This window comes from Stigmatopora argus, chromosome 23 (genome assembly GCF_051989625.1).
Source record: "Stigmatopora argus isolate UIUO_Sarg chromosome 23, RoL_Sarg_1.0, whole genome shotgun sequence".
Lineage (NCBI taxonomy): Eukaryota > Metazoa > Chordata > Actinopteri > Syngnathiformes > Syngnathidae > Stigmatopora > Stigmatopora argus.
The window spans coordinates 7,216,753-7,244,721 of record NC_135409.1 but is presented as its reverse complement, the minus strand read 5'-3'; the positions used below and the strand labels follow the sequence as shown (position 1 = coordinate 7,244,721).

The 27,969-nt window shown below is 42.2% G+C and overlaps 1 protein-coding gene across 1 annotated transcript in view; it reads right to left on the bottom strand.

Annotated features, from left to right (window-relative positions):
* The window catches only part of tafa5a (TAFA chemokine like family member 5a), a 116,305-nt gene extending 88,966 nt beyond the window's left edge, over positions 1-27,339 (bottom strand). Inside the window, exon 1 of the mRNA XM_077593592.1 lies at positions 26,665-27,339. Coding sequence (XP_077449718.1) covers positions 26,665-26,776 — 112 coding nt within the window. The 5' untranslated portion in view covers positions 26,777-27,339. The remainder of the gene's footprint in view (positions 1-26,664) is intronic.
* Between the last annotated feature and the right edge of the window lie 630 nt (positions 27,340-27,969).

The following is a 27,969-nucleotide window of genomic DNA, read 5'->3' as shown; positions in this document are numbered from 1 at the left end:
CAATTTTCTCCGCCGTGATTTACAAGTGGCAGGTGGGAGCAAAGCGTGTTCCACTCCACATGCGTGTTGTCACTTTCACAAACAGCTCACTCTGAGAGAATGGAGTTTGGGGAGGGGGGGGAATAAGCTCCATTTGATTTGATTCCGACACTTATGCATTTGTTTTTAGTTTCTGACATTAATTGTTGTTTTGAAGACCTGATATGCAATTGTTGTTGCAGTTGATTTTTTACCTTAATTGCGTTATTCGGTTAGCTTATGCAATTGTTTTGAATAAGATAACCTTAATTGTTTTGAGTCTAATTCAACTAAATGGACAGAAGAAGATGTCTTTCTTTAGAATAATCCGTGACGGGGACGAGTCAGGATGGATTCTCACTTGCAAGTTAACGCTAAATTATGTCTCCGATGTCTTTCCTTTTAATAAAGTGTATCTATTAATGAACCTATCACATGCTGACTGGCAAGTGTTTCCCGTTTGTTTCCAACAATCTCTACGCATCCGAATGATCACGTGAGAATTTATTGATCAAAGATCTCAGTAACGAGATTGCATTCTACGTGAGTCAGACCGGTGCTAGCATATTCATCACTGTATATTTGTATGTATGTATGCACACCATGTCTGATAATTATCTCCTTGAGTGAATGCCAAGGGCAGAAAAACAAATCGTGTTCCTGCTTTCAACATGGGGATTGATATATAAAGGAGTCAAGGTGGGGTGTAAAGAGGATCAAACGCTTGCTTGGAGACATAAGCAGCAAACAAACAAACCCAAAAAAGAAATAGGCACTATTTAAAGAAAATAAAACTGTATGGTTTGGCACAGAGCTCATTTGCATTTGTGCCCATGCGGAGTCAATTTGTGCTTATTTTTTTACGTTCGCCTGACACGGTCCGGCGTGAAATTTGCGTCAAATCTATCACACGGACCGACTGTTTCGTCGTGGCGACCGCTGAGGGGATAAGCCGAAAAGTCAGTCATTGCCCAAAGACCTTCTTTCATAAATCACAACACTACTAGATGTGGATTTTAGAGATACCGTGGTACCTTGAGATAGGAGCTTAATTGGTTCCGGGACCGAGCTCGTATGTCGATATTCTCATAACTCGAATGGATGTTTCCCATTGAAATGAACTAAAAACAAATGAATTCGTTCCAACCTTCTGAAAAAACACCCAAAACAGAATATTGGCTTGGAAAAACCTGACTCTCACTATCGATGGGCTGTTTGCTTTTGTATTCCCTTCAAAATATTCCGAAAATGATGCACACAACTGTCTTCACAATAGGATAACACACGACCACTTGCCAACGAGAAGTAATACATAAACCTCGTATTAGCGATCGCTTCGCCATTCGCGCTGAGTGACAGGAAAAAAAACACTGAAAAAAATGCAACGCTCCGCCCAGTGCTTGTAGATATCTGTTATACACGAAAGAGATGAGGCAAAAAAGACAGTGCGCTAAAATCATAAACAGCCTCTCATGTCTTGGCCACCTGACTTTCACGTATCTCGAAATTTGTCTCGTATCTAGAGATAATTATTTGCTCGAAATTTTACTCGTATCTCAAATTGCTCGTATTTCAGGCCACTCGTATGTCGAGGTACTACTGTATATGGTATTCGTGAATCATTTACTTAGCCGACTGTGACAGAAGGGAGGGGAGAGTTAGAGGGGAGGCATACAAACACAGGGATATCATAAATTACATTTTTAATCGAGTGAAAATAAAGTATTATGGAGAAATGCAGCAGAAGACAAAACAGTGTTAATTTATTTGATATGGTAATGAAAAAGCTAAGAAAAAAAAACAGTAATCATAACAAAAAAAATGTGTGGGTAGGGCTGTTGAAATGAAATTGATGCAACATTTTCGAACAATATTTGACTAAAATGGTAAGTCGCAGGTCCTGCCGAACTATGAAAAACCTAGTACTAATAGTCCAGATAGTACGCACTGTACAGTACAACGAGTTCTCAGAACTAAAAATTTCCACTCAGCCACGTTGTCTGAAAAAGTCCTATGAATGCATTCCCAATAACAAGGAGCATAGTAGTCCAACAAATCCACCACCATGTATGCAAAAGTTTCATTTTATTCACTTTGCTAATGGGCAGTTTGAAAACAGCTTAGGTCGGCCTCAATAGAGTGCAACTACATTTCGCCTTAATGAATCAGATGCTCCGATGGCCAAAAGCTGATGTCAGACCAGCAAAACAAATTGTACACCGCAGGGCCACACGATTATAAATGTGCCTTAATACATAACCACCATTATCATGATCATTACAGGGTGCACTCTACAGTAAATGTGCAAACAGAGAGAATGTAAACAGCATTAGTTGCAAGTACAGTGGTGCCTCAACATACAAGTGCCCCGACGTACGAGCAATTTGAAATACGAGTAAAATTCGGAGCAAATATTTATCTTGAGATACGAGACAAATTTTGATATACGAGCAGACAGCGGACGCGAGAGGCTGCTCAAAAGAACATCATGGCCACTATCTGTCCTTCTCACTTCAGTCTCTCTCTCTCCCCCTTTGAAATCCGTATATTTTTAGTACTATTAAACACATTTTAGTAATATTAAACTACTAGTTATGTGTTACTTTGTTATAGATGGCGTATTAGAACAAATAAAACATTTTTTCCAATCCAATATCCTGTTTTTGGTGTTTTTTCAGAGGGTTGGAACAAATTAAATTGTTTTTAGTTCATTTCAAAGTTCGTTTGAGTTACGAAAAAAATCAACATACGAGCTCAGTCCCGGAACGAATTAAGCTCGTATCTCAAGGCACCACTGTATCCAATGGACAAGCAAGGTATTGAAAAGGAGAGAATCATTGAGGAAAAAGAGCTGGTCCTATACATATTTAAAAAAAAGCTTCCTTAAGAACACAGCCATCAAACAAGGCTCACTACACTCACTACACTCTGATCATTCATGGGTGTGCATATAAAGCAGGCCTCCAAAATGCTTAGAGGGCACGACCAATGTTTCAGCCAGGCACGGTGTATTTGCATATTTATCTGCCGACAATTTTCTGCCTGTTTTCTTTTCTTACCGCGTTAGCTTTATTTATTGGCTGATTCCGGTGCAGTGAGCTTTAAAACAAGAAGAAGCATAAAACATGATCTGAAGCCTGGCTTTTCTCTAAAAGAAGGCCATTTGCAATACATTCCCTTTACATACACGCTCCTATCTTTCGTTAGCTTTCTGCATTTTCCATACAATCACACAAAGAAGACATAAATAGATGGCTATAGTTGAAAAGAAATCTGCATTAGGGCTTAGAATGAAGTCCACACACTCCGTTCGGTCATTGGCTGGTACTGACAGAATGAGGGGGAGGCTCCATCTGTGCAGCCAAGTTGGGTGCCTGGCAGCCTTCTCAGTCTACCGGGCCATCCATCCGTCCAATCCACTCCTCCCTGCTTCTAACCGACCTCCCTCACTTCCTCCCCCTGAAATTTTGCATCCTGAACCGCAACTATCCCCTACCTCAACTACACCTGACGGTCGGAAATACACAGAAAGCTACTGGCATCCAAATGAGTTGTTGAATACAGTGGCTGTGTGAAGCCCAGACTTCCTCGCACATGCACACACATATATACACACACACACAGGGCACAGGGACTAACAGGGACACTTTGGTGTATAGCTGCATGTAGGTCCACATACTGTCTTTTTTGCGGTAATCACAGCTTTTTCAACAAGCTCGTTGGCAGTGATAACCAAAAATATGACAATTCTGCTGACAAAAGCTGATTCAAACAAACTCAGAATGCCAAAATTGTAGTGAAGTGCTTATTTCTTCCCCAAAACAATCAGCCAATCAGGTTGTACTGCAGCTCAGTCAGTCTTTTGTCCTCCAGTCCATTTTCTGCCATCACTCTGATCAGATACTTCACCCGTCACCGTTTGAACCGCGCATATTCCCACTCTGCCCCTCTTGCCTGATATAAACAAAGAAGCCTGCCGCGAGTAAATCAATAGTCGGCTCCCCCTGCAATATTAGTAGCCTGACGTCTGGTGCGGCGGCCCACATTCAAAGCGGGGCGGCTGGAAAGAGCAATTTTGATTAAGTCCTTCCTCAAAGATTGCCACCAAGTTGAAAGCTTGGGATAACCCCGCCCTCTTTAAAGATTCAACCTTAATTTCTGGCCTCTCTCCTTGTCTTTCAGCACCAATCTTTCGATTGAACTCTCTTGCACTTTTCTGTTGTTCTCCATCTCTTCATCTTTTCTCGCATCTGCCGTACAATCCATCTCGCTGTCCACGCAGCAAACATCATGCGTGATGAGTAATGTGGAGCATTTAGTCCAAGTGCATGGTCCTAATACCCTCACCGACGTGTCGGCAGTATGACATAATCCACATCGACTTGGGAAAAATGCCCTGCCATGTTTTCGAGAGATTAAAGCTAATCAATTAGTGCATGGAATCTTCCAAATCCCAATAAAATAAACTAACATCATTAGTGTTATTCTTGCAGGGGGAGAGCAAACAGGCAGTCCCACAGGGAGAGCTGAAGAAACAGAAATACTTGTCACAGAGGCTCGAAAACCTGATAATGAATTTCAATGTCGGTAGGAGACGTACAACGCATTTAAAGTGGTAGGGCGGCAGCGAATGAACATTCGTATCACGTCAATTGCCGCTAATCCAAAATAGCTACTTTTTTTAGTCCTATTTTGAGAGGTTATTCCAGATGGACAATGTTTACCAAATTCATCTAACTCAGGGAAAGGCATTTTATTTGAAGGACCTCTGGAAATTGACACAATTACTTTTAAGATGGCTACTTAAAAACATATTGCCTGTGTTGAGCTCCGAGAGCCCTTTTTATTGGTCAAAAGTCTGACCATTTTCATGTTGCTAAGTGATTGAAGGAAATTGGCCAACTCACTCAAAAAAATGCTTGCTTCTGCAAACCCAGCCAGAAAAACCAAGAAGGTTCAAAAAAACATCTCTCCCATAAGCTCATCCTTCTCTTGGCCCGATACTGAATACATTCTGTGAGCCATGACCTGCTCCTTTATCAACAGAGAGCCAGGTGCACTCTGGGAGCTTCCTGTTTTGCCGATTATCAGCTCCGCCCGCAAAGACGCAAAAGCGTGTTTGGAGCGTTCGGTCTTGTTTTAGCCAGAGGAATTGTTCAGATTTTCGGCTGATAAAGTCAAACGTTGCGGGCACATGTTTGTCCATGCTGGCAAAGAGCAAGTGTGTATCCAGACAAGAGAGTAGGGGGGCTTGGAACTTTACAGAGGGCCATGGAGCTCATGCCAACCTGCCCGCCGCAGGGGTAGGGGGTCCTGTTTATGTGTCGGGGCTTTGCTTGGCTGGAAGCGTCGGCTAACACCACGGCCTGGCGCTGGTTCAGGCTGCCGTCACCCGTATATTTTTTAATCCCTGACTGCACATTCACTGCCTGGGTAAAGATACTTGAATCAAAAAGAGGGAAATCAACTTTGAGTATCGTGACGATGGCGTTGATCCATGAGCGCGGAGGTTCAGATAATCAAGCGAAAAGAACAAATTGACAGTCCAAAGGATGAGGTTGACTGGGGAGACCAAACATTTGGAGATACTTCAGTCTCATCACGCTGATCACAAGATTGATCTGTGCCGCTCAGAGACTTTTGAAGGGGATTTTGATGGAGCCGCGGAAGGACGTTAATATGACATGAATGTGGCTGACAATTCAGACATTCTTTTCTTACTGAACTTTATGATAAACAGCTTTGGGCAAGTGGTTGAACTTCAAGATCCTCTCAAAACTGATCCATGACAAACACAGAGGAGAAATACGGATGCAGTCTCTTTACGTAATAGGTTAAAAGGAACATTTGAAAAACATCATACTTAATGCACCAAGATGTGGTAGCAGTGGTGTGCCGTCAGGGCTTTCAAGGCCTTCTCTGCTGGCCTCAGAAATATCTGAATCACAGACTGATGTTAATTATATTTTGTGCATGAATAAATAATTGCAAATTGTCATTTAGCTTCCTTTCATTGCTTTTTCCCCTGGTTGCACTGCTTCCAGATGTGTGTTTTCATATTGAAGCATTTAACCAATCACATTTCAGCCAGTATTTGTTGCCAGGGTCAGAAATCTGCCTCAAGGCCTTCACAATCAGTTCTGCAGGCTCTGCTGCATTAAACAAGCATCGATAAGACTGTTGCTTTAACCAATCGGAATTCAATTTGGTGACACCAAGCCCTTCTCACAGGCGTGGGGATACGTCATCGCCTTCAGCAACTATGATTGGCTAGTGATAGAGTGGACTAGCCAGAGCTACCAAACTGTATCTGGAGCGAGCTGCACAAGCAAATATATTGTTGTGTTGATTTAATAGCGGTTTTGTCAACCCGCAATGGCTGAAGGAAGGGAAGAAATTGATTTGTTTGCAGATTTATTGTCAAAGCCGTTTTCAAGACGGACTTTTCAAGAAAAAAAAGCTGGACATCATTAAGAAAGGTCTGACAACTCCAAAGCAAGCAAGCCTGTCACAACCGGGAACGAACATTTTCATCAATCGAATAAAAACGTATGTCAGAAATATGACTTTCAGCATTAGCTTCGATGGCGATAGAAAAGAAGGAAAGAAAGGAGAATGGATATTGTGTACAGTTAAAAAGGATTTGGGGGAGTAAAATATGGCTATATTCCTATATAATATTTCAATTGTATGAGGTTATTATTGATGATTTTTTATGTGTCGCAGCTGTAGCTGCAGTATAGGTTTTATAGCAATAAAATAGTTTTTGAGGGTTGGATTGATTCCAATCGCTGAAGGTGCCACTAGAAAATTCACGGACCGCCACTGGGTAGTCGAGTTGCTTTGGAAAAACGGAAAAGCCAATGGCACAATTAAAAAGAACATCTCTGTCATCCATTACCTGACACATTCAGAATCTCACATCGGGGGAATTATATCAAGTGTCATTCAACCTTTGAGCAAACCCTAGCAACATACATTCAATTAAAAAAACTCTTTGTGGTGTCACGGGGGCAGTAAGATAGATCAAGGGTCTCCCCAAAGGCACAAGTGGGGATACTAAATAGTTCACAAGAGCTAGGAACCCAAACCATGCCAACTAACACTAGTTTAGAAAATACTTCAAGTTAACCAGCATCCGATACATGCTATAATATCTTAAGTTACCGCAAATATTACTTTGTCACCCGAGGTCATTGAAATAAGGGCTCAATACCCAAGAGGAGATCCTATCAAGCAAAACGCCCCCCAAAAATGGCCAGGACTTAGTTGGCGTTACAAGAAGATGTAGACTTCAGAATGATCCCCCTACACAAAGACCTCGAGAGAGCCGAATTCTTCTGCCTCAGTGATGAAATCCATCACATTTCTATGATTGCAGAAGGGGTCCCGGCCCCCCAGAGTCACTCAAGTGCGTCGTTCAAATCCAAAAAGAAAGTGCAAGGGAGCAGACATTATTCGAAGGGCAAAGGGATATATGGAACCTCAGTGACCTCATTTTCTTTAGCAGAAATACGTCAACAGTTCATTTATCTTATCGATATGAAGATTTTAATAAAGATTTGCAAAACCAGATATTAGTCATCAGTTATGAAACCAACGCTGTTGACATAAATCAAATTCATGAGCATCTAATCCATTAAGAGCACCATGTTGAATTCTGATATTTTATGGTAATTTAATGTATTGGATTTTTTCCAGTTATGCTATTAAAGCAATACTTTCAAAGGATTGTTTCACAATGGGATTATAGATTCGCACGGAAAGAAATAACATGGCTGCGTATGACCTAGAGGTTTTATTAGTTTGAAATTTGGTTAAAATATCCACTACTATTTTTTCTCCATAGTATATATTTTCATTTATTTTGCCATAAACCAGTCACTCACCTACAACATAGTGTAATTGGGCCTTTCATAACTTGGGAAAATAATTACATCAAATTTTATTATATCACCTTTCCACTTGGTCCCTGTCACTTTTATATTTCATTTTTATTAAGCCTTGTCTAATAACTTTTAGATTGTACATGGAGGACACTGAGTTGATATATGAATGTGTTAGAAGATGAATCATTTTTTTTTGTTTTTGAATAGGAACACTGAAAATCATCAAAAAATATCCCAGTTTTTTTATGGTCATAGTTGGGTCTGTCACATTTAAAGACACTTGTAAACTGACACGGTGAGTTTTCAGTCCCCCCCAAAAGCGATAAATCAGACGTGTTTTGATTGATGGCGATGATGAAAGGAGCCCAGCTAGTCAGATAATGCAAGCCGCCTCACAAAGCCATGGCAACTCTCTGGAGTGTTGAATGCGCTCCACCTGATCCCACTCTCACTTTGCACATCCTTTTAGCCTGCGCTTACAACTCAAATAGCACTCTTTAAAGCCCAGCACTTGCGCAGGGAAAAGACTAAATGCCCAATCCTCTCAGTAGCTCTCGTCTTGGTGGATATGACTTTTTCTAATCCATAGCTTTCTAGAATACAAGGATAAAGATAAGATGCCATTGGATAGGAGTACATTGGCCCAACATACGAGCAATTTGAGATTAGAGTAAAATATCGGGCAAATATTTATCTTGAGATACTAGACACATTTTGATATACGATCAGACAGCGGACGTGAGATGCTGCTCATAAGAATATCATGGCCACTGGCTCTCTCCCCGCAACTCCCTCCTGTAATGTCTCTGGTCGTAACTCCCTCTTTGTAATGTCTCTGCGAGCACTAGGCGGAGCTGTGCATTTTTTCAGTGTTTTTTTTCCCGTTAGTCAGTGCGAATGGCGTATATACTACTTCTCGTTGGCAAGTGCTCGTGCGTTATCCTATTGCGGGGACATTTGTGTGGATCATTTTGGGAATATTTTGAAGAGAATACAAAATCAAACAACCCTCGATATTGACTGAAAGTCAGTGTGGAGGCGGGGCAAAAAGAGTCAACCTGGCCGGGAGAAGAAATGTATCAAAATGTCAAACAAAATTAGAATTATGTTTAGTGTTAGGTTCAATTAAACTTATTTTTGAGTGTCTGCATCGTAATCCAAGTTCATTGAAATTTGTTTATGTTATGTTACGATAGCGTTGCCGTGCAAAAAGCCCCCCCCTCTCTCTGTCCGTCTCTCTCTCCCCCTTCGAAATCCGTATAATTTTAGTACTATTAAACACATTTAACTAATATTAAACAACTAGTTATGTGTTACTTTGTTATAGATGGCGTATTAGAACAAATAAAAAAAAAATTCCAATCCAATATCCTGTTTTTGGTGTTTTTTCAGAGGGTTGGAACGAATTAATTTGTTTTTAGTTCATTTCAATGGGAAACGTTCGTTTGAGTTACGAGAAAATCGACATACGAGCTCAGTTCCGGAACGAATTAAGCTCGTATCTCGAGGTACCACTGTATAACAGTACGCTGTATGTGGAAAAGGCTTGGACATATTGACGGTGAGATTGGGAAAAAATCCTTTACCGTTTGGCCCACAACACTTCATTAACAATGTGTTTGTTGGGGTTTGGGTCAGAGTTCGTGGCCGAGTAGAGTAGCTTGGTCAGATCAAGATTGAAAGTCTGAATATTCTTAATTTTGATATTAAACTGAAAATATACATGAAACATTTTTTGAAAAACTGTAATGCGAAAGTAAATGTATTTTATTTTATAGCTATGTATATATTTGAGATATTACTTACGGGGATCGAAGCCAATCTCTTCCAACCTCTGATCCATCGACTTGTACTTCAACATTGAAATCCTCTCATCCTTTCAGCATGTGATCATTTTCAACTGATTTTCACACAGCAGAGGCTGAAAGTCAAATATTTGTATTTTCATGCACTGTTGCGCTCTATTCCCAAGCTAACTCAATATCTTGAGTTCTATTTTTATTTTCCCTTAACAAAACTAACTCAGAGTTCACACCGGAGGACTATTTAGGAGTGACTTTTTGTGCCTTGGGCTTTGGAAATCCCTCTCCAAATACAACCCACGCGCCTTCCAGAGGGAACCACTTATTGTGTTTGTTTAAAATGGTGAGCTACATGTGACCAGTGAAGGGAGCAGAGTTCCTGCATTGTGCTGCAGAGTAGTAATACTCGGGTGTGAGCCGGAAGGCGTCTTTTTCCCACTCGCAAGAGGCGACCCGCCTGACCTTGTGATGGCGTCTCGGTCAGTCTCTGTCAATCATCCTAAACTGCTACACTATGTGCAGTTGAGCCTACACTGAACACAAGAATACCCACAATACAAACAGCTCCATGTAATTCGTAACTACAGTCATACCTTGACATACGAGTGGCCCAACATAAGACAATCCCATTGACAATTCGAGATATGAGGAAAATTTCGGGCAAATATTTATCTTGAGCTACAAGACAAATTTTGATATACGGGCAGACAGCGGCTGCGAGATGCTGCCCATAAGAACATCATGGCCACTGTCTCTCTCCCCGCAACTCCCTCGTGTAATGTCTCTCTGGTCGCAACTCCCTCTTTGTAATGTCGCTGCGAGCACTGGGTGGAGCGTTGCATTTTTTCAGTGTTTTTTCCCCGTTAGTCAGTGCGAATGGCGTATATATAGTACTTCTCGTTGGTAAGTGGTCGTGTGTGATCCTATTGTGAGGACATTTGTGTGCATCATTTTGGGAATATTTTGAGGGGAATACAAACTCAAACAACTCTCGACAGGTTGCATCTGAAAGTCGGTGTGGAGGCGGGGCAAAAAGAGCCAACCCAGGAGAAGAAAGGTATCAAAATGTAAAAAAAAATAGAATTAAGTTTAGTGTTAGGTTCGATTAAACTTATTTTTGAGTGTCTGCATCGTAATCCAAGTTCATTTAAATTTGTTTACGTTATGTTACGAGCGCCTTGCCGTGCAAAGTCGAATTAAGCTCATATCTCGAGGTACCACTGTATAGGCTTCCATTTGCTTCCAATATTTTTAAACGATGCTGGCTCCCGCGCTTTAATTGTGTGTTAAGGTGTCGTTGTCATGAAAACCCTCTGCTGAAGTGGCTCGAATTGCTTGTAAGCAGAGAAAAAGCTGAATGAAGCGCCATTATACATTTACATGCATGGCCCACAATCAGTTACGGTGGCATCACAATTACACAAAACGTCTGTCGCTATATTCTTCTTCCAATTTAGCAAGATTTCTACCTCTGCTAGAAAATGTATTCGCATCCGTATGTCATCATGTGTGCCTGTATTCAAGATATGCACTCAAGAATAAATAAATAGATTATTATCAAATGAGCAGGATACATATGTAATATCAAACAGAAGGAAGAAAGCTGATGCACCATTCAAATATATTGAATGCTAAGCTCAAGTGTAAAGTTTGGCACTAAAGACGTACAACATAAAACAACATTAAATGTCTCCCTAACGCATTTTTAAGCACACAAGCTCCTTATTTAAAGTACTGTATATCAGAGTCCAGAGAATGCCTGGCTTACAGTAAGTACGCAACTTCACCCTCGAGCTCCACTGTCCATTTTTTTTTGGTGACAGCGCCGGTCCCTTTCCAGCTTTCCTCTTTACGGCGTCTTTTCAATAAAGAGGCTTCAGGGGAGTTCAGGAAGAGTAGAAAATAGAGTGAGCATTCAATTCTGCCTGAATCATCGCCGAGTTTGTGTGCTTTCCCCCGATGAAAGGAGGAGGGGAAAAAGCCGATCCATGGCTTATTTAAAGGCTGCGCAACTCAAATTGCGCCTAAATTTTACATGCCCGCCAGGGAGTTGAACCGCACTTTGCATAGCGAACGCGTTACTAAGAGTTGTTGAGTGACTTGTTGACCTGCGAGAGCCGCCAGACTTCCGCGAAAGAAGCAATCTGTCGCCTGCCCTCACGCAAAGGTCGCGGCTTTCCACAGAGGCTAAAACAAGCGCAAATTTACATTTACATTTAAGGGGAAAATATGAAGTTTCTCACTCCAAGGGGGTGTGGAGGAAGTTACCGTATTTTCACTACTATAAGGCGCACTTAAGTCTTAAATTTTCTCCAAAATAGATAGGGCGCCTTATAATCCAGTGGGTTTTATATATGGACCAATACTAAAATTGTTATCACGATAAAATAAAATAAATCAGTCCTCTACAGCTCTCACAACTACGGCAAGCAGCCCCTGACTCTACTATTTTCCCCGTAGAAAAAGTACTGCGCAGTGACTGCTGGGATATATAGTTCTTTTGTCAATACACCCAGTATGACGGCGAGCACACTATAATTTGGTGCTAGCTAGCTACTATTTGCGAATGGATTGTGGCCTGGACATCGACATCAACACAGCTTTACGAAGCATGGAAAGCAGCGTCGGGCTAGTTACGCTAGCTACTAGCTAGCTACTATTTGCGAATGGATTGTGGCCGCCTGGACGAACGTATAAAACTCAGCGTTTTCGATGACTCATTTGGACAATTGTTCAATTCGGACACAGTAAATGAGAACGTTGATGGATTTGTGGGTGATGATGACGTGAGTACATTGTAAAATGGCTAAATAAAGTACAACCGAACTCAGTTTTGCTTCCGTTGCCTTTTTAAAAACGTGTCTTCAGCGTGTGTCTGTATGTTTAAGCTGGTGTATGTTTTGCCATGCCTGGCTGCGTCTTTAAAATCGGTGCGTCCTTTGTGTGTGTCAAATACAGAAATAGCACTTGTTACTGATATTGCGGCTTAAAATGCGTTGCGCCATATAGTCGTGAAAATACGGTAAGTCAGCGCCCAACTGTCATGATGAACATACTGTAAAATTTTTTGATGTATTAAGAGTGGCCATTTAATTAAAGTCTTCAGGTATAGAGCAAGATATCATCTTCTTAATGCACATTTTTACCATACATTTAAAGTAGGGCAATAAATCGGATTGGATTCTCCATTAACAGAAGCAAGGCTACTTTAGAGTGGAAGTGCCTTCATAGCAAAAGATGGAAGGGAATGTATATAAAAAATATGCATCTGTTTGCATGAGTTTGTGATCTAATCAATTTTATGACCCTGGTTAAGTACAAGCGGATCGAATGTATTCAAAATGTCTCCCGTGCGATTGTTGAAATCCAATATATACTATATCTGCGCAAGAAAAACTTAATAGTTTAGACTGGATTCTTAACGTGGTGCAATGTGTCAGTAAAGGCAGTTAAAATATTTGGAACACACTCAGGAAAGTAAAGGCCAATTGATGGAACTTTTCATCGTATAAAACGATTACAGCTGTGATTAAAGTTGTACGGCGCCGACCCGACAGGAAATGGCGCCTCAATTCATTCCCTCGCCAGAAGCTTTAAGAATGTCTACTTCCCAGTGGCCTCTGCGGGCATTGACTAATTAGGTAATTACACCGGTGTGAGTGTGCGGGATTGATCCACCTAACAACTATCCCTCAAGTCATGTTTATTTATTCTGTCGACATTTTACATTTGTTGAGATGTTTATGACAGTTATCACAAAAGATAGCCTTGCGCTTTAATTAGGTAGGCTAATTGAGAATAAAGCATCTATTGATTCACTGCAGGGTGTCGAGTTGCATTTCCTCTGTGGAATTAGAATTCTTAGTGCACAATGTATGGTACATTGTCATCATTTTAGTTTATAGTGGTACCTCAACATACGAGTGGCCTGACATACGAGCGATTTGAGATACGAGTCAAATTTCGCGCAAATATCTATCTTGAGATACGAGACACATTTTGATATACAAGCAGACAATGGACGCGAGATGCTGGTCATAAGAACATCATGGCCACTGCCTCTCTCCCCGTAACTCTCTCTTGTAATGTCTCTGGTCGCAACTCCCTCTTTACTGACTGAAAGTCAGTGTGGAGGCGGGGCAAATAGAGCCAACCCGGGAGAAGTAAGGTATCAAAATGTCAAACAAAATTAAAATTAAGTCTAGTGCTAGGTTCGATTAAACTTATTTTTGAGTGTGTCTGCATCGGAATTCAAGTTCATTGAATTTTGTTTGTTATTTTACCAGCGCGTTGCCGTGCAAAAAGCCCCCCCCCTCTCTCCCTTCGAAATCCGTATAATTTTAGTACTATTAAACACATTTTAGTAATATTAAACCACTAGTTATGTTACTTTGTTAATAGATGGCAAATTAGAACAAATAAAACATGGTTTTCCAATCCAATATCCTGTTTTTGTTGTTTTTTCAGAGAGTTGGAACGAATTAATTTGTTTTTAGTTCATTTCAAATCGTTATACGAGCTCAGTCCCGGAACGAATTAAGCTCGTATCTCGAGGTACCACTGTATATTAGTACTCGCGACTATAGACCTCTTAACCTTGACTTATGTGCATTCTACTGCAGTCTGACACATGTTTTAAACAAGCAAAAGAGCAAAGATATTTGAATTTCGATTGGAATTGGTGCAGAAGACACGTTTGCTGACTCCATTGTTCAAGAGGGAGCCTGTTTAAAAAGGCATTTCGTAAAAACTGGCCTTGTAAACTGCGGAAGATTCGTTGTATTTGGCAGCTTTGTCGATGTGTATAACTGTCAATGACAGTGAAAGAGTTGAGCTAAATCAAAATTGTACTTTCCTCCTTACAAGCCTGCGTATCATTGAAATGCCTGCAGTGTTTATTTGATGGGTAAATTCCGGCCTATTTTTGCCGCTAAATCAACGGATCTCTATCCAAGCAGTGAGGCATTTGTGAATTTATGGGTGACGCAGAGCAATCGAGGCCGATACCAAATTGAGAATAGAAGCCATTTGATAGAAGGTTGTCCCGTGCCAGGTGTTGAGAATTGGGTCCCCGTTGAGACGTCGTAATGAGCTCTTCAAGCCTTGAGAAGCAGGCGCAACTCGCATGTTCTGCTGTCATTGTAACAATGGGAGGCTTTATCAGTGCCAAAGCCTCGGGAGGGAAGGCACGTGAGCAGAGGCCAGAGAGTAGTAGATATTGTGTAAAGGGGCTGAGAGGTAAAGGGTGTCAGACTCGGGTTGGTTCGCGGGCCGCTTTAACGTCAACTTGATTTCACGCCCTGAATATTCAGTTTTTTTATAGATCTAAAACAATGTTTATTTTAGCTTTTTTATATATATTTTTAGATTTTACAAAATAATTTTTGAACTAAAAACAGAAAAAAATATATAAAAAAATTACTATTATTGAATTAAGAGGGAAAATCAGGAAATTTAATATACATCTATACTCTTCATTTTAATTTCATCCTAAAACAGAAAGTCGGCACTCGTGATTTACTTTCTCGGGCCACACAAAATGATGCGGAGGGCCAGATTTGGCCCCTGGGCCGCCACTTTGACACATGTGCCTTAGCAGGAGAATCCCTGCTCCACATTTCGCATCAAAACAAGAGCAAACTGGAGCAATTGTGCTAGCAAGATGACCATTTTCACTGTATTCCCCTTTGGTACCCTATTTGAGTCATCTCAATAGTTAGATTTGATTGGCGCCAGACAGTCAAGCTGCTTGTTTTCCACATTGCACCTTCAATATCCTCCCTTCTTCCAAGGTCTCACATCAAATCTTTAACTGTCTCCCCTTTTACTCCTGACTACAGCAGCGGCAGCAAATCAGTTCATTGTTTCTGCATCCCACTACGGCTGTTGGAACAACGCCGGCGGTGAGATAAATGGGGCCAAGCGGGTTGCAATTTCCATATCATTCTCACATCCCGAGAATGGAAGGCAGAGGGGAAACAAATACCACTAACAAGCCTTTTCTCCCTTCCAAATGCTATTGAACCCTTCTTTGGTCAGTTCAAACAGAGTCAACACTGACTAATCTCAGGTCTAACCTGGTCGGTTGGCAGGTTCAAAGACGTACGGCAATTAGTAGCAAGACTGGGAATCCACAAGTGCTGAATCCAATAGTAGAACGGTTGTTAGTTTTCTTGCTTTTTACAAATAATGTAAATACATGTATTGCAAAAACTTTAATGCATTCTGATAATGCTGGTCTCTTTGCATCGCAAAACAGACAAAAGTACATTAACAAATGCCACGCAGAACATATTTACAGTGGTACCTCAAGATATGAGCTTAATTTGTTCCGAGACTGAGCTCGTATGTCGATTTTCTCGTAACTCCAACGAACGTTTCCCATTGAAATGAACTAAAAACAAATTAATTCGTTCCAATCCTCTGAAAAAACACCAAAAACAGGATATTGGATTGGAAAAAATGTTGTATTTGTTCCAATTCGCCATCTATTAACAAAGTAACACATAACTAGTGGTTTAATATTACTAAAATGTGTTTAATAGTACTAAAATTATACAGATTTCGAAGGGGGGCGCTTTTAGCACGGCAACGCGCTGGTAAAATAACAAACAAATTTAAATGAACTTGGATTACGGTGCAGACACTCAAAAATAAATTTAATCGAACCTAACACTAAACTTAATTCTAATTTGGTTGACATTTTGATACCTTTCTTCTCCCGGGTTGGCTCTTTTTGCCCCGCTTCCACACTGACTTTCAGATGCAACCTATCGAGGGACTTAAATCCCTCCAAAATCTAAAAAACAGTCCAAATACATAATAGTCTACCAAAAGCAGTAAAATGACCTCGAAGAATCTGAATCATCATCCACATTTAGAGTCGCTTTATAATGTGGCGAGAAATTCTTTGTTATCACATGCACTTCATGAAAAAAGGGCTTTTGTAGCTAAAAAAATGGAACCCGACGAGGCACTCAGGTGCAACGGGTGCCATGAAAATGAACCCTCGTCCGATCTCATCAACACTTCATTCAGAGACGATACAATGGGACTGATGACGAGTGGGGAACAAACGAGTAGACGCTCGAGCAGCGGGGATAAAGCGGCGTGTGACCAGCCAGTCAAAGCGTCGGACTGACCGACTGACAGTCGGCCCTACTCGCCTGCAATCCTTTAAACAAGCTTCACAGGCTGCGCACTTGATGACATTGGGGTGCACGGAGAGTGCAGCTGTCAACGAGGCCATAAATGTCCTGCAGATTTGCCTGGCAGACACATTAACATTGAATCCCGGCTGTCAGCACGGCGCTTCAGCGGGACGCCGAGCTGGGCGGGGTTCCACGGTTAGGGTTGAGGACCACCGTGGAACCCCCGATAACTTAAGTATGTGATCTCCAGAGGGCTAACAGATTGAAGACAGTCAACTTCAGCAGGATTTTGCGTACGCCAGCAACATTTGGTCCATGGAGATTTGGATTGGATTGGATAACTTTATTCATCCCGTATTCGGGAAATTTCGTTGTCACAGTAGCAAGAGAGTGCGGATGCAGAAATGGGAAAGGCATCTTAGACATAAATAGATAGATACATACACATCGTGACTGGCCGTTTGGTCGCCGGACATTTGGTCGCCCGGATGTTTGGTCGCCCGGACGTTTGGTCGCCCGGGTGAATATAATTTTGAGAGCAAGTTTCAAGAGTAGATATTAAGATAATAAACTCTCTCATGAATATAAGTTTGAGAGCTGTTTTCAACAGTAAACTCTCATATTGTCAAACATCCGGCGACCAAACGTCCGGGCGACCAAACATCCAGGCGACCAAACGTCCGGGCGACCAAACGTCCGGCGACCAAACGTCCGGCGACCAAACGTCCGAGTACCCATACACACATATATAAGCTTATATATACATGTATACACATACATGTACATGCATGCATACGGTAGGTATTAACACTCAGCCATTTGTTTTGTTAAAGAGCCTGACAGCTGATGGGAGGAAGGATCTGCGGAAGCGCTCCTTCCTGCAATGAGGGTGCCGCAGTCTATTGCTGAAAGAGCTTCGGAGGGACTGCACACACTCATGCAGGGGGTGGGAGGTGCTGTCCATGATGGACATCATCCTGGTCAGCATCCTCCGCTCTCTCACTTCCTCCACAGAGTCCAAAGGACAGCCCAGAACAGAGCTGGCCCTCCTGACCAGCGTATTCAGCCTGTTCCTGTCCCTTTCCATGCTCCCGCAGGTACTTTGAGGGCCCACCTCAACTACTCCTCAGCATTCCCGTTGTGACAAATAGCTTCTGTCTCTTCTAATGTAATATTTGCGTTCACTTGAGAGAGCCTCCGGGTTGTTCCGTCTGCCGACTGCTTGGTCGTGATAGTTGAATATTTCCCGGCCGGCTGTCAATTGTTGAAGCGTCTCGATGTCGTTGTAGTTGTCTTCCACTGCTGTCTCTCTTTTGTCACATAGTTTCAATCCCCCCCCTCCATCGGCGTCTTTTCCTAAGGCTCCCTTGTCGACCTCTGGCTCCGTCTGTCTCGCGCTCGCCATTTCGCAGGCTCCTCTGTCGCTCATCCCGCTCTCCACTCTCTTCCTTCCCTCGCTCTACACCCCCTATCCTCTCCCACCACCGTGTCTTTGCTCCAGATGTTAGCTGTCTCAGCTCCGTGGGCCGTGTCTCCGTGATGGGCCCCTCCAGGAATTCAAAGCACCATTCTGGCATTTTCTTCCAAGCAATTGCTTTTTGTAGTAATAAAGGAAAGGAGGTGGGAGGAGGTGGCGGTGGGGAGAAGGAGGGTTAGCTTCGGTATCTCTCCCTGGATGAGCTTATTGGCCCAAGGCAAAACATGCACAAGTGTGCATCCGAGAATCCTCTTGAGAGGGAAGCCGCGCCAGACTAAATTCTGGCCCAATTAAGCACAACCCTAGCTCATCTTTACGAACTAGTTTCAAAGCAAAAAAGTAAAACAATCACTCCAAAGCTTTTGGGATTTCTGCTAACCACTATTAGCCACATGGGGTCAGCGGGGGTCAGAAGCGAGCCTCACTGCAGGGTTAGGCAGGCTCAGACATGAATTGCAAAAAAAACAACGGTTCACGGACACCCCCGTGAATCTTTAATTGCCCGTATTAATAGTTTAAACGGGAAGCAAGAGAGTTAAAAAAGTCGAGTTGGTGAAGGAAATTTACTTTCGTCTTATATAATAATAAAAAGCTAAGCAGGCTAGATGTAATTTTGCGTAACAAGAACCCAACTTAACCATCAGTATTAGCCAATATTGTTTAGCGAGTCACATCAACAGCACATTAATTCCTAATGGGACCGTCAACATTTACGGTGCAATTAGCCATGTAGTCAGTGGAAAGGCAAACTAAAAACTACTTAAGCCATTCATGTCATAAAGTAAATGTCAACACATATTAACATGCTATTAGACGGTGCAGCAGTCGGATAGTAAACACGAGGGGTCTTACGAGCAAGGAAGTGCGAAACGTGGAGGCTTTTCAGCATGACAAAGGGAGGGAAGCAGATTTTGAAACTCAACTAAATAAGTAAGTCGACTGATGTGAGGGACCCTGCTGTGAAACAACAGCTCCTGTGCTGCAGACGAGGCTGGGGAAACCAAGATGGTAACCATGGAAACCGAGAAAAGAGAAGTCAGCCTAACAAACGTTAGCATCGATTGTCAGATGCTCCTCACGTATGACACCGTTTTGAAATACAGTGGTACCTCGAAATACGAGCTTAGTTCGTTCCGGGACTGAGCTGGTATGTCGATTTTCTCGTAACTCAAACGAACGTTTCCCATTGAAATGAACTCAAAACAGATGAATTTGTTCCAACCCTCTGCAAAAAACACCAAATACCGGATATTGGATTGGAAAAAAAAGTTTTATTTGTTCTAATTCACCATCTATTGACAAAGTAACAAATAACTAGTGGTTTAATAGTACTAAAACGTGTTTAATAGTACTAAAGTTATACAGATTTCGAAGGGGGGGAGAGAGATAGAGACGGACAGAGAGAGAGTGCTCGCAGAGACATTACAAAGAGGGAGTTGCGACCAGAGACATTACACGAGGGAGTTATGAGCAGCATCTCACGTCCGCTGTCTGCTCATATATCAAAATTTGTCTCGTATCTCAAGATAAATATTTGCCCGAAATTTTACTTGTATCTCGAATTGCTCGTATGTCGAGGTACCACTGTATGACATATTTTGGTCTTGTCAGGTAAAAGGCCAGCACTCAGTGATTCATTGTTAACTGTCAACTTTCGAAATAATTCCACTTGACCTCTGCATTGCCAATGAAAATGTCAAAAACACCACCAAAAAATACAAGCCAATTAGTGGCTCCCCATCAAACTTAAACTGCAGTTCATTATTATTAGGATGAAAGTACTTTTTAGCGGCAAAGATGTTCCCCGAACGACGTCGCGAGCTGTTGGCGTCAGCCATAAGTGAGTGAGCCCTGGCGCGAAGTAATTGCCTCAAAGTGTGCTGACCTTGACACATTTTAAAGCTGATGGGATGACGAATAGCCCGGCGCGCCACGGCCGAGACCGGCGTCCCGCCAGCCGCCGACTGGAGGATCATCGCGGGCCTCCTGCTTTGGACACTCGCGTAATCCAGCCATCCCACGCCTGCTTAACATTCCATATTTCATCTTGCAAAAAATGGTAATATGTCTTATTTGACTTCCAAAAGTTGAGCCTTTTCGTATGTGCGGCGCTCGTTAAGCGATAAAGGCGCATAGGACCCTCCCTCCGCTGGCGGCTCCTACAAATGCTTATCGCTGGCTTTAAATTTTGCAACAGCGTCGTCTAAAAAGCTCTTCAAATATGTATTCGTGCTTTGGCCCAATTTCCCGGGGTCGTAATGTGGCGTTTTCCTTTCTTTCAAGAAGACTTAACAAGTTGACTTGCTTTTATGAATTTACCTCCCCAGGCCATGGATGGGGCTGCTATGCTACTCCCTGACAGCAGCTCCTCTTTCCACCACCCTCCCAGCATAGAAGAAGGCTCCGGGCTATGCTGGAAATAGGATAACATATTCAAATATGTGCACGTATTCACCTACAAGTGAGGTCAGCCCAGTCGTGTTCTTTTTTTTGTGACTGGCTGGTGAATCAGCTTGAAAGGCTGTGTTTTGTCTGAGGCAAATATATAAGCTTTGCTGAGGCAATGGTAACATGAGTCAATTATTAGGACTCGTCTAGACTAGTCTGTGGCTTTACCAAACACACAAACACAAACAAGCAAGATAACTGCAGAATACGCAGAGAACGTATGAAGCCATATTTTGGCCAAGCGATTCAATAGGGGCGACTTATAGTCCAAATTTTTACACACAAAAGAGATGGAAGCACAAGGCAACATTAGGGAGGGATATTAACCAATTAAATCAAATGGATGTACAGTGGTACCTCGACATACAAGTGGCCCGACATACGAGCAATTCGAGATACGAGTAAAATTTTGGGCAGATACTACTTATCTTGAGATACGAGACTAATTTTGATATACGAGCAGACAGCGGACGCGAGATGCTGCTCATAAGAACATCTCTCTCCCCGCAACAAACTCGTGTAATGTCTCTCTGGTCGCAACTCCCTCTTTGTAATGTCTCTGCGAGTACTGGGCAGAGCATTGCATTTTTTCAGTCTTTTTTTTTGTTCCCGTTAATCATTGCGAGGCGATCGCTAATACGAGTTATATATGCTACTTCTCGTTGGCAAGTGGTCTTGCGTTATCCTATTGTGAGGAGATTTGTGTGCATCATTTTCGGAATATTTTGAAGGGAATACAAACTGAAACAACCCTCGATATGGACTGAAAGGCAGTGTGGAGGCGGGGCAAATAGAGCCAACCCGGGAGAAGAAAGGTATCAAAATGTCAAACAAAAGTTTAGTGTTAGGTTAGATTAAACTTATTTTTGAGTGTGTCTGCATCGTAATCCAAGTTCATTTAAATTTGTTTGTTATTTTACCAGCGTGTTGCCATGCAAAAAGCCCCCCTTCGAAATCTGTATAATTTTAGTACTATTAAACACATTTTAGTAGTATTAAACCACTAGTTATGTTACTTTGTTAAAAGATGGCGAATTAGAACAAATAAAAATGTTTCTCTAATCCAATATCCTGTTTTTTGTGTTTTTTTCAGAGGGTTGGAATGAATGAATTTGTTTTTAATTCATTTCTATGGGAAACGTTCGTTTGAGTTACGAGAAAATCGACAACGTATTAAGCTCGTATCTCGAGGTACCACTGTGCACCCATTTATTAGCTTCTCTCTTTGTAAATAGGTACCTTGCTAATGATGTTTCCCAGTTGACAGAAAGTATAAACTAGGCCGACTCAATAAAAAAAATGTCCCAAAGCTGCAAAAAGTTAAGTTTAGGATTTTAGTGCGCGGGTGAGGCAGGTGTGACGTTTGCCCCTTAGCGTGCCTTCTATGTCATCTCGTGCAGACTCACAAGAAAGCATTTAAAGGACCCCGATGCATCAGCAATTGCCGCAGGTTTTCGCACAGCAGGAAGTGCATCCTCGTGAGAACCGCCAGCATGTAAAAGTGCGACTAACCCGACAGCTAAGATTAGCATACCGATTAGTTCGTGGAGCCTGAGCACAAGACAGCCTCATGAATAAAGAAGAATGATACATTTAAAAAAATAAAATAATTTTAAAAAAGGGCAGCCAATAGAGGGAGCTAGAGTCAGATTGTTTTTTCATTTTTTTTTTAAAGAATGTAATCAGCAGCTAGTGAAGCGTTCTTGTGTGATTAGAGTTTCAAACGGCCTCTTACAGCTCAAGCAGTTAAATTGTTGAGCAGCTGCCATTTATCTTGCCAGTGTTTCACACCGATTCTCTTCTTTCTAGCACTGCTCTCTGCTCTCTACCCCCGTGTCGTCCTCTTCCCCCGCAGCAGGGGTTCTCCTTTCTTAGTCTTCACTAGCCCTCTTTCTATCCCCCGTTCCTGTAGCTCATCCCCTTTTAAATGCCCTCATTTTCCCAGGCGGCCGAGACATTCTTCTCCTAATCAAAGGATAGCATGCTGCCGCATCCCTTCTTCCTCATCCCCTCTGGAGGGCCAGAGTGGGGGGGACGTGTAAAGTTGAATGTTGATTCTAGGTGACAGGCACCATGCGAGTGTGAGCCTTAATCCAAGAGCTCCCGCTATCCGCCACTTTGGCACCGCAACATAAACCCCAACACTGCCCCTGATGCCCCCCAAAAAAAAAAAAAATACTGCACAAGAACAACTACCTGCATCAATGCAAACAGGTTGGGGACTATATATATACACAGTGGTACCTCGACATACGAGTGCCCCAATATACGAGCAATTTGAGATAAGAGTATAATTTTGGGCAAATATTTATCTTGAGATAAGAGATAAATTTTGATATACGAGCAGACAGCGGACGCGAGAGGCTGCTCATGAGAACACCATGGCCACTGTCTCTCTCCCTGCAACTCCCTCGTGTAATGTCTCCTGTCGCAACTCCCTCTTTGTAATGTCTCTGCGAGCACTGGGCGGAGCGTTGCATTTTTTCCTGTGTTTTTTTCCCCGTTAGTCAATGCGAATGGCAGAGCTTGTTCGCTAATACGAGAGGAGTATATACTACTTTTCGTTGGCAAGTGGTTGTGCGTTATCCTATTGTGAGGACATTTGTGTGCATCATTTTGGGAATATTTTGAAGGGAATACAAAAGCAAACATCAAGGTTGCATCTGAACGTCAGGTTGGAGGCGGGGCAAATAGAGCCAACCCGGCCGGGAGAAGAAAGGTATCAAAATTTAAAACAAAATTAGAATTAAGTTTAGTGTAAGGTTAGATTAAATTTATTTTTGAGTGTGTCTGCATCGTAATCCAAGTTCATTTAAACTTGTTTATGTTATGTTACGAGTGCGTTACCGTGCAAAATGTCCCTACTCAAGTAGCCTAATCAGTAAAGTCTCCCAAAAAAAAATGTTGAATGCGCCACGGTTATGTGAGTGCCGTGTAGTGGGAGAGCTAAAAAGCCGGAAAGTGGTGGTGGGGGCAGGGAGCAAATGCTGAGAGAGCAGAGACCTCAGTCAATAGCATGCAGTCGTCAGCTCAGACCTTCAGTGTTTGTGTGAGGACGAAGAAATTGCACAAGGGCAAAGGAAATACAAAGGGACGAGAAGAAAGTTGAAGCTAAAAGTAAAAAGTCTTCAAAAGCTCCAATTGAATTGATTGGAAGCCAAAGTAAGAACAAGCCGGACCGGGAAGATGAAACGAGGAAACACTCGGGAACGGCAACAAAATAATCCGAAAAATCTGTTTCATTTCAACCCACACAAACGGTTGCTTTCCCCCCCTAAAGCCTACCGAAGGCTTCATGGTTGCAGATCAGCAAACAGCTGAGATGTCGCGAAAGCACGATAGAAAGCAGCGAAGACTAACAACAAGGCGGTGCCGGCCGGGTACGAGGTCGTCGGGGTCCGCCGAGGGAGGCGGAGACTCGCTGACTGAAACAAACAGCCCCAATTGATTGGCCTAAAGCAGGAGATCAATCGACAAGGCCAAAGGCGGCGCCCGAGAAGAAAGGCTCCCGCTTGGAAATGAAACCTCACACTTTTATAAACCTAGCCTTCCCATCGATTCCGCCAGAGTCGGCAGGCATGATTAAAAAGGGACCTCCATCTTATGCTTATCTTTCAAGGAGAAAAGCCGTGAGGGGCTTCCGGATTTGAGAAGATCCGGAATAAAGGACTACTCCTTCCCCTTTTGCATCAATCTAAACAAAGGGTGTCAAACTCGGGTTGGTTCGCAGGCCACATTAACGTCAATGCTATTTCATGTGGGCCGGGCCATTTTAGACCTAATATTTAGATTATTATTTTTTAAATTGGATTAAAAGAACTGGATTAAAAGCCCTAAATAGTCTGTTTTTATAGATTTCGGGCAGATATTTATCTTGAGATACAAGATTAATTTTGATAGACGAGCAGACAGCAGACGCGAGATGCTGCTCATAAGAACATCCTGGACACTGTCTTTCTCCCCGCAACTCCCTCTTTGTAATGTCTCTGCGAGCACTGGGCGGAGCGTTACATTTTTTCAGTGTTTTTTGTTTTTTACCTGTTAGTCAGTGGGAATGGCGGAGCATGTTCGCTAATACGAGGTAGTATATACTACTTCTTGTTGGCAAGTGGTCATGCGTTATCCTATTGTGAGGACATTTGTGTGCATCATTTTGGGAATATTTTGAAGGGAATACAAACTCAGACAACCCTCGATAGGTTGCATCTGAAAGTTAGTTTGGAGGCGGGGCAAAAAGAGCCAACTGGGGAGAAGAAAGGTATCAAAATATCAAACAAAATTAGAATGAAGTTTAGTGTTAGGTTCGATTAAACTTATTGTTGAGTATATCTGCATCGTAATCCAAGTTCACTTACATTTGTTTATGTTACTAGTGTGTTGCCGTGCAAAAATCACATCAGAAAATTCCATTTCTCCAGACCCCAATTTATTAAACTAGTATTGAGATCGACATCACAAAAACATTGTCCGTCTCTTTAAATCATTGCCTCGCATTGCCAATGCCTCTGGTGGTCGTCTGTCATGAAATAACATGAACAATCCAAATATTTTCCACATGAAGGCATCCTACAGTGATGTAAAATATAGTGTATAATGAATGACATGACTTAATACAGACATGATGATTATCGGAATCATTGACTGAGTAGCTAATGCTAAATGATTTTTCCCCCTCGTGGCGACTGCCAGCTGGATTTCTCTTTACATGTGACACGTGGCAAAGAAGAGGGCTTCACAACAAATACAAACAGTCCCTGTGCGGCCGTGTGTGCGTGTGAGTGAATACATTTGCCTAATAAGGTCGAATGGACTTGCTGTTCATCAGGACTTTGATGGGGCCCCTGTTTAGCCATGATAAGAGGATGACTGACACATGACTGTCTGACCTCAGTGGGTCTGTGACAGCAGGATAGACCTCAGGTTGTGTGTGTGTGTGTGTGTGTGTGTGTGTTTTTGAGTGAATAAAAGAACGTGTGTGCCCAAGATAGGTTGTAATAAACGAGTCGACAATCAGTTTACGCAGCTAAATTGTAGAGGTTGACGTATCCGCTCGTCTGAAGTCATTTACTGACAGCCTGGGTGTCAAACTTGAGGCCCGGGGGCCAAGATCTGACCCGGCACATGTTTTGTCAGGCCCACGAAAGTAAAGAAAGATCCAGATTTATTTCCAATATTATATTTGTTTAATCTTAGGTGAGTGTAAGAGCACTGGAGAAATTAGATATAGAGTGGTACCTCGAGATACGAGCTTAATTCGTTCCGGGACTGAGCTCGTATGTTGATTTTCTTGTAACTCAAAGGAGTGTTTCCTATTGAAATGAACTAAAAACAAATTAAGTCGTTCCATATATATATATATATATATATATATATTAAATTTCCTGATTTCCCCCCTTTTAAATCAATAATTTTATTTTAATTTTTTAATCAATTTATTCTTTTTTTAGTTCAAAAATCATTTTGTAAAATCTAAAAATATATTAAAAAAGCTAAAATAAACATTGTTTTAGATCTATAAAAAAACGGAATATTCAGGGCCTTTAATCCATTTATATAAAAAAATCTAAATATTATATCTAAAATGGTCCGGCCCACGTGAAATCAAGTTGACGTTAAAGCGGCCCGCAAACCAACCCGAGTCTGACACCCTTGATGTAGAAGAATCCACACAGTATGTGCTGTGGTAGTTAGCAAGTAACACAAAACAGCCATTGACAGCAATAGACATGTTTTCACAGTGTGTCTAATGATATGCAAATTGTCAAATCGGCATGAAAAAAGAAAACCCTTTCCTAATGTTCCTCAGTATTATTCGACCCCCCACGCCCCCCCAAACGTACCCGTCCGTGTGGGACCACCCGGCGCGCACCAGCACTTACCGCAATAGAGAACCAAGAGCGCGGTGAGAAGCACAAAAGCCCAGAAAGTTGACGACATCCTGGGCCAGCGACTGCCGTCTTTACGCGTGTCCGAGCGGGTCAGCGATGCCATGAAAAAGCACCCAAAGGAGCGACGTGAGCACCAGGGGGTGCACTTAAGGGGAGGGGGTTTAAATTGAAATACAATTGGCTCACAATCCAAATAAGGCTCTGATCAAGCTCATTTCTCCATGCGTTATTTCCTCTTGAGAATCAAAAATGTCCGACTAGAGTGGGAGGAAAGAGGAAAAAAGGTTGATCTGCTCCTGCGCTGGTGCGATTACCGGTGCGCAAAAGAAAACATTACATCCTTCCACGCTGTTCCTTGAATTTATTTCCTTGACTTGGACTTGACCGCCTCTCCAAAAAGTGCTCTGAATCTCAATTTTTCAACCAAGAGGCTGATTGCACTGAGTGGATGCTCCCAGTGTTCAATCATCTGTACCGCAGCATCGTAAAAGATCCTTCTTCACCTGTGATGCCGGATGATTTTTTTTTTAAGCCTCTCGCGCACTGGGAAAACGAAAGGGAGATAGTTGAAAATGATAGGCTGTTTTTTTTCTATTCAGTTCCGTGTTCAAGCGGGAGTGCTCGGAGGAGCGGCATGGGGGGAGCCGGCTGGGAAGTAGATCATGGTGGAAGGTGGCAAACGCATGAGAGTAAAAAGAGCGAGCGTGAGAGAGAGGAAGAGAGAGAGAGAGAGTAGAGGGAGGAACCGAGAGAAGTGCGCACCATCAATGGAGTCCAAAGTGAAATGTTCACTTCAGATAATCAAAATTACGTCAGGCATTTTTTTATATTTCAAATATTTATCTTGAGATACGAGACACATTTTGATATACGAGCATACTCAGGCTGCTCATAAGAACATCATGGCCACTGTCTCTCTCCCCGCAACTCTATCGTGTAATGTCTCTGGTCGCAACTCCCTCTTTGTAATGTCTCTGCGAGCACTGGGCGGAGCGTTGCATTTTTTCAGTGTTTTTTTCCCCCCGTTAGTCAGTGCGAATGCCGAGGCGATCGTTAATACGAGAGTTATATATACGTACTACTTGTTGGCAAGTGGTCGTGAGGACATTTGTGTGCATCATTTTCAGAATATTTTGAAGGAAATACAAAAGCAAACTACCATTGATAGGTTACATCTGAAACTCAGGGTGGAGGCGGGGCAAAAAGAGCCAACCCGGAAGAAGAAAGGTATAAAAATGTAAAACAAAATTAGAATCAAGTTTAGTGTAAGGTTAGATTAAACTTATTTTTGAGTGT